The sequence below is a fragment of the Limulus polyphemus genome, unplaced genomic scaffold, assembly GCF_000517525.1.
Source record: "Limulus polyphemus unplaced genomic scaffold, Limulus_polyphemus-2.1.2 Scaffold1372, whole genome shotgun sequence".
Taxonomy (NCBI): domain Eukaryota; kingdom Metazoa; phylum Arthropoda; class Merostomata; order Xiphosura; family Limulidae; genus Limulus; species Limulus polyphemus.
In genome coordinates, this window is record NW_013666982.1 from 226500 (window position 1) to 233158 (window position 6659).

Genomic DNA, 6659 nt, shown 5'->3' on the forward strand with positions numbered 1-6659 from the left:
TATATGGACGTCTGGCTGCTTCTTTCCTCCTCACAAGACAACTCAGTCCTCAACCCACCCTACTTCCCTTCCTGATTAGCACCTTTATGTAGTCCTCCATGCTCTTCCCCATCCTCCATTAAAACTTTTGTCTTTATGTTCATTATATCACCTTTCCTTGAAGTCCCTGTTTCTGCTCTTGTTGGCCTGCAAACATCATCATTCTGATGTGTTTACAATTGATGTTTGCTGCACTTTTGTTTTCTTAGTTTCTATGTTCTCCACTTTCCTGCCCAAGACTTCAGCTGCTCAAGAGGGTACTTATACCTTCACACCTTTTTCTCTTCCCTCCATTTCCCACATTTATGAACATTCTAATCCGGCCTGCCTCCTTTACTTGGGGGCTCTCAAATGGTAAGTGATATGTACTGCTCCCTTTCGTGGTTCCCGAGTCTGTTTATTTCTTCTGTGAAATCCTCACTTTTTTCCCATTACCCTTCTGGGTTAAATTTGGCAGTTAATTCACCTGGCATTTTTTTCCATTTCTCCTGATGATTGTCACTGTTTTCATGTTTTCTTTCCATCAGATCCGTCATTTTACGATGTCCCTGACTGCACATTTCCATTTTCCCTTGGAAACTCTTTATCTGTGGGTGGTAAGTACTTCTTTCATTTTATTTTTCTTTGCAAGGTCCTTTATTGCATATTTGGATCCTGCTCTGTGGCAAGTGTTGCCTGACCAGGTAAACTTAGTCTTAAATCCGCACCGTATAATCTGTGATCATATATCATGCTAGATGACTGTGATGTTGAGGCTCTTCCTACTGTGGACGTGATGTAGAATTCCAGATGCATCCAGGTATTGGTTGATTGACTCTGTCAACATATTCTTTATGCTTTCAAAATACAATGTCATAACACATATCCAGGTCATATTACACCCACTCTTGAGATAGGGTGTTCTGCAGGACTGCTCATACGTATACCTTGCTGTCTTTTGCTTCATAAATATGTTTGTACCACACCATACACTCATGGACAAACATGAGTAAAGCAGACAGTGATTACTGCCCATCTCTGATGATATGTGGCATTTGAGGCTCTTCCTACCATGGACCTGATTTACAATTCCAGACACTGCCAGGAGTTGGTTGATCAACTTCCTTAACATGATTACTCCGCTTTTCAAAATAGGGTATTGTGGTCACCCATTGCAATGTCTCCGGTGCTGTGGTCCTTTGGACTGACCAACGCACATTTTCTCTCCTTCTTCTAGTGGAGTATGGGAGTCCTTGTCACTTACCACTTCCTAGCCACTGGGCTGGTAGAACATGGAGGCCTGTCTCCTGAGTGTGCACAGTACTACTCAGTTGAGAGTAGGGCAGTGGCATTCTGCCAGTGTAGATGGGGTGATGCTTTTCCTACCATGGACCTGATGTACAATTTCAGATGCTGCCAGGAGTTGGATGTAGCACTCTACCATATATTGTAATTTGCCTTTTCTGCTGAGGCACCCTACTTCCTACTATTTGTCGAATGCCAGTTCCCAGAGATTAGGTGTTGGTTGGAGCTGGACCAGCCACATTAAGTCCTCACATATATTTGGATGGTTCCCCTCCTTCTACCTCTGACTGGAAGATAAATTCCAAATGCCCCTAGGTTTTCAACTAGAGATGCACCTCATATAACTGTTTCTCTTCCTACTGTCCACTGGATGTCAGTTCCTGGTGAATCTGGTGTTGGTTGTAGCTGGACAAGACACATGAATTCCTGCAATTGTAATGTTAGTCACTCGTACCTCAGTTCCGCAGTAGGAAGAGCTCTAACTTTCACCTCAGGAACTGGAGCTGGCAGGTAAAAGGAGCTTCTATGCTAAGTACCCTTCTCTGCAGGCACGCACCTCCAACACACCAACACCAGATTCACCAGGAACCAATATCTGGTGGTTGGAGAGCCGAGGTTGGTATACATCCCCAGTCGAAAACCTGGTGGTATTAGTAAGTTTTCATCTAGTCTGTGGTAGGAGGAAATTCCGGAGGTGTTGGTTGAGGTCAAACTCCCCTTTGTAATCTGTCATGTCTTAGCCACTCTACACTATGTGGGTCTCATTATTTCTGTAATTTTTCTTGGGATCCCTCCTATGTTTAAACCCTCTTAGCAATACGTTACTAACAGGTGAAGAGTGTACCTGGCTCATAAATGGTACGATCTCACGTGGGTGTGTTGTTTTCTGTTCCTTCTCACACCCCATGGTTTTCTTTTAGGTGCTTCCTTAAGGGGTATCATCTTCTCACCTGCCCTCCATCTGTTTAGTGCGGGATTCTAGCTTTTTGTGAGTAGATGTAAGTTATCGTATCAGAAGTTAACATTTTCTTAAACTGAAAATGTATTTATGATAGATACTTACCTTCTCTCACATTTCCCACCTGTCCTCCCCACTCAATCTCAAGATGGTTAACAGCTGCAAGATTAGAGAGGGTGCTAGTTATGATAGGGGTAGTGTCACATTCCTGTTGGTAGAGTGTTGCTGCATAATCATTTGCATGTTAGTATGTAGAGATAAGTGGGAGAATCAAGGCTAGGGGCAAGCAAAAATTTGAGTTGATGAAGGGCAGTATATGTCGAGAAAACTATTTGTGAGTGTAGTTAAATATCTATTGGAAATGCATTTTAATTTTTAGAAAATGTTAACTTTGCAGACAACAGTTTTTTGCTGTACAATGAAAACATGCTGATCAGTTTAGGCCTAGTTACAAACAATTTGTTCAAACCCACAAAGTAAATGTGGCATATCTTATGGCATAAGATTTCAGTTACTCACAGATGAAGATTTGCAGAGTCGTTTAGGCAACAGAACTTTGCAGATGACAAGTTTTTGTTGCACAGTGAAAACTTGTTCATTTAGGCTTAATTTACAAACAACATTAGAAATCTTACCGGTATTCTAGGTAAATTTTATACTGAAGTTAAACAGGTACATACTTTATACATTTATTGATATTGTTTAATGATGATGGGCTGCTGTGTTTTTAATATCAAACAAACTCGAAATCGTATTGATTCTTAAAATGAAATCAAAATCTTCAATGAAATATCAAGTTTCAAGATTTGCATGTAGACCCAGGGATGTAGGCTAAATATACTATGTAGCAGAGCTAAGTACTCAAATTTTAGTAAAACTGTAAACAGAAGAAAGGGGAGTAGAAGAAAATAAGTATTGACTGGTGATTTTGGCAGCAAGTGATTTGTTGCCCTCATAAACAGTCATTACTTGTTTGCTGTTGTATGCAGCCACGAAATTGTACAAAGACTTTTGAAAAACAAGTTTTACTACTGTACATATCAATTGGATCTTATTTAACAGTTGTATCTCAGAGCTTAGAGTTTTGCTTTATAATTTGTCTGGCTGGGTATATGGAAGATTGTTTATTAAGTAACTCTTTTAAATTTTTAAATTTATTCTTATATTAAAACACAGTGAACTGTAAATTTTGACTATCATTCTACATGTTTTATATATGTCACTGTACCACAATAAAAAACTTTGTATAGTAAATATTGCCACATACACGGGAAAGTCAATCAAGATTATTATTTTCTGAGGTTTTTTTAAATTAATCATATATTTTCCTTTTCCAGAACATTAGTGGAACTCTTGCTGCTTCTTTTAATGTTCTGTCTATTGCAGGTGAGGTGATAGTGATTACATAAAGTTTAAAATAGTTAAAATTTCTAACTGTATTTTCATAGACATAAAAATTAACTGCAGATTCATAGATGCAATTTATAATCTTTATTTTATTTTGGTGTTCAGAAGTTATTTGTTAACTTTTCTTGTAATCTAAACATATATTAACTGTACTTTTTAACCAGATGTTGCTAATTATTACAAATCAAGTCACTGTTAGATACAGCATTCATTTTATGTATGTTAAACCTATGATGTACTTGGAAAAAATCTGTATTAGAATGTAGAGAATCTGAGAAAGAGTAACCATTAGACTTCTCTAGTAAATAAAGGGTAATACAAAATTTAATTTAAAATTGTTATTTGATAAAAACAATTTGAAAAATTGAAGAGTTCTTGTGCTCTTTAGATATTCTTACTATTTAGATTTAGTGTTCAAAGGATTCTAGAAGAATACCTACTAACCTCTAGCATGTAGACATAGTGAAACTGAAAGTTGAAATATCATTATTAGAGATGAACTAATTCCTCTTCTTTGATGCAATGAAAAAATAAGAATCAACAAGTTATTCTATTACATTTAACATTCCCCCCCCCATAAAAAGTATCAGCTTTTGTTTTTACCCAGTCTTATAGTCTTACGTCTTATCTATCAGTATTTGGCTTATTCAGATAAGTACATAACATTTTATTCAAGAACATTATGTATGACTTTATTCAAAATTTTGCATAACACTATTGTCCTTAAAAGTGAGCAATGGGAACCAGAATGTTGTTTGTGTATCACACATACATCAATATGCACTAGCACAAACACCACTCCAGGGGCAGTTGTATGCACCCTAAGAGCTGCTGTTTGTATTAGTAATTAGTAATCATAATATTCATACCTCATTGTAAAAGATGGTAAAAAAATTAGCATTTTCTAAAAAAGTATTTCTTTCTGGGAAATAATGTTAAGGAAAATTGTTTGGATTGTGCTCTTTAGTCATATGCAACCCATTACATCAAAATGATTCAATGTACAGAGCTCAAAATTTTTGTAACTTTTATGGTATAAACTTTAATATTTTCATATATTAAAAGTGTTACCCTTTATTGAAAAAATAATAGTTTTTTTAGAACTCCAATTTTTTAGTACTACGTTTAAAAATTACATCAATATAGACATAATCAAACCCTCATTTACAGTCCTAGTGAAAGTTGTGTTCTTGTTGTGAGGTGAGTACTTTTATTTAAAATTGTGTTCTGTTATAAAAAGCAGTTGTTGCACGTACCATAGTTATTTTTCTAATTGTCCGATTCATGAATAACCAAAGTGTGAAATGTATTATGGATTTTTGTGTGTAGTGCCATTTAATAGATGGCACCACATTTCATTAGCCTCAATCACTACTTCTGGCATTGAGATCTTGTATTTCAGCACAACAGATGGCAACATTGTATTTATTATTTTGGTTACATACATGCATAGATAGATAGATATTATAGACGGCCATGCCAATGCTCCATTATAGTAAGATTATGAATTTTAGTAGTGAGTGCCAGGAATTTAAATGGTAACGTTTTTATATCAACATATACACGAATATACATTATTGTTCTTAAAAATGAGTGCTTTTATTGATTCACTCTTTCTACATATAAAATATATTGAGAACTATTTCATTTATAACCAAGAGATGATAACATGCATGAGAAATCTTTTAATAAGTGAAAATGTCTTAGTTTTTAATCTTTGCTTTCATTTCCTTATGATCCTACTAATCTGAATGATGACTCTTTTTTTGTTTAATGATTCTCTCATATTAACCTTCTTTTTTCTGCCTGTAGTAGTGCCAGATCTCAGGACAGCAGTTATATACTCTTTTGTCAGTGCAATTTTCATTCTTCTCTTGGCTCTGGATACATATTTTGCCCTTCCTTTAACAGTGAGTTCTAACTTGATTGAATTTTAATACCTTCTGCATTTTGTGGAGACCGTAGAAAAACCATTTAAACAGTTTCTTAACAAATTGGTTTGTTTTTATATTTCTACTTTGATCATTTAAATAGCACCAAAGTCACGGCTGTGTCTGTCTTATTGCAGTCAGCTTAATGAGCTCTGGTATTGTGATATTGAGCAAGAAGGCCTCGTTGACACTGAATATTTCACATATAATGTGATTGACATGTTACATGTTCTTCTTCAAATGAAACAGAAAATTGTTTGTTACACTGTTTGCTCAAGAGTGTGGAGAATAATTACTTCTTGTTGGCCAAACTGTTCGTGTTTTAAATTTAAAACCTAAAAGGTAACAGAAATCATGAAAATATTAATTTAAGAGCTGTTAATTATTTAAAGTTAAAACCCCAAAAAGTAACCAAAATCTTGAAAGTATTAGTATAATATTTTTAAACTTCTAGTTGTTTTATTGCTTATAGCTTGACTTGTGAAAAGCTAAGGTAAGATATACAATAACATTTAGATTAGTCAAATGGTCAAAATTAACAAATTTCAACATGTATTTTCTGGCCAACTCAAGTCTAAGTGCTAAGTTACAATAAAATTTTGAGTAAGTTATTTCATACTTGTATTGAAAACTGTCAGTGTTTAATTCACACTTTTGATATAAGGTTTTTCCACAAGGACTTACAGTTTGTTGAAATAAAAATTAACTTGAAAAGGAAGATTGGCAAGAATATTGGCCAACAGTCAATATTTAAATGAACACCTGGAAAAAGTGGAATTCTTACACCATTTTTCTGTCAATGAAGTCAACAGACACAGAATGAAAGGAGCGTACATTCTGCCTAAAAACATAGGTGTTTTACTCATGCAATTAAGATGATTATTAAAAAAAAACAGAATTTCCTTAAATTCATAAATAGTATTCAACGTTAAACTGGTACACAATTAAAAACATTTTATTTAGACCTATCTATGGCCTTCAAAAAGTTGACGACTCTACATGTTTCGACGTTACAACGTCATCCTCAACTTTTTGAAGGC

General features: G+C 35.0%; 1 protein-coding gene across 7 annotated transcripts in view; it reads left to right on the plus strand.

Annotated features, from left to right (window-relative positions):
• The window catches only part of LOC106463304 (equilibrative nucleoside transporter 3-like), a 120733-nt gene that overhangs the window by 88453 nt on the left and 25621 nt on the right, over positions 1-6659 (plus strand). For all 7 annotated transcript variants that reach the window (XR_002611462.1, XR_002611461.1, XR_002611463.1 and 4 more), the window contains 2 exons: positions 3619-3667; positions 5501-5598. Coding sequence is in view for 4 of the 7 variants with exons in the window: in XM_022390763.1 (XP_022246471.1) it covers positions 3619-3667; positions 5501-5598 (147 nt within the window). In the remaining 3 variants the exon portion in view is untranslated. The remainder of the gene's footprint in view (positions 1-3618; positions 3668-5500; positions 5599-6659) is intronic.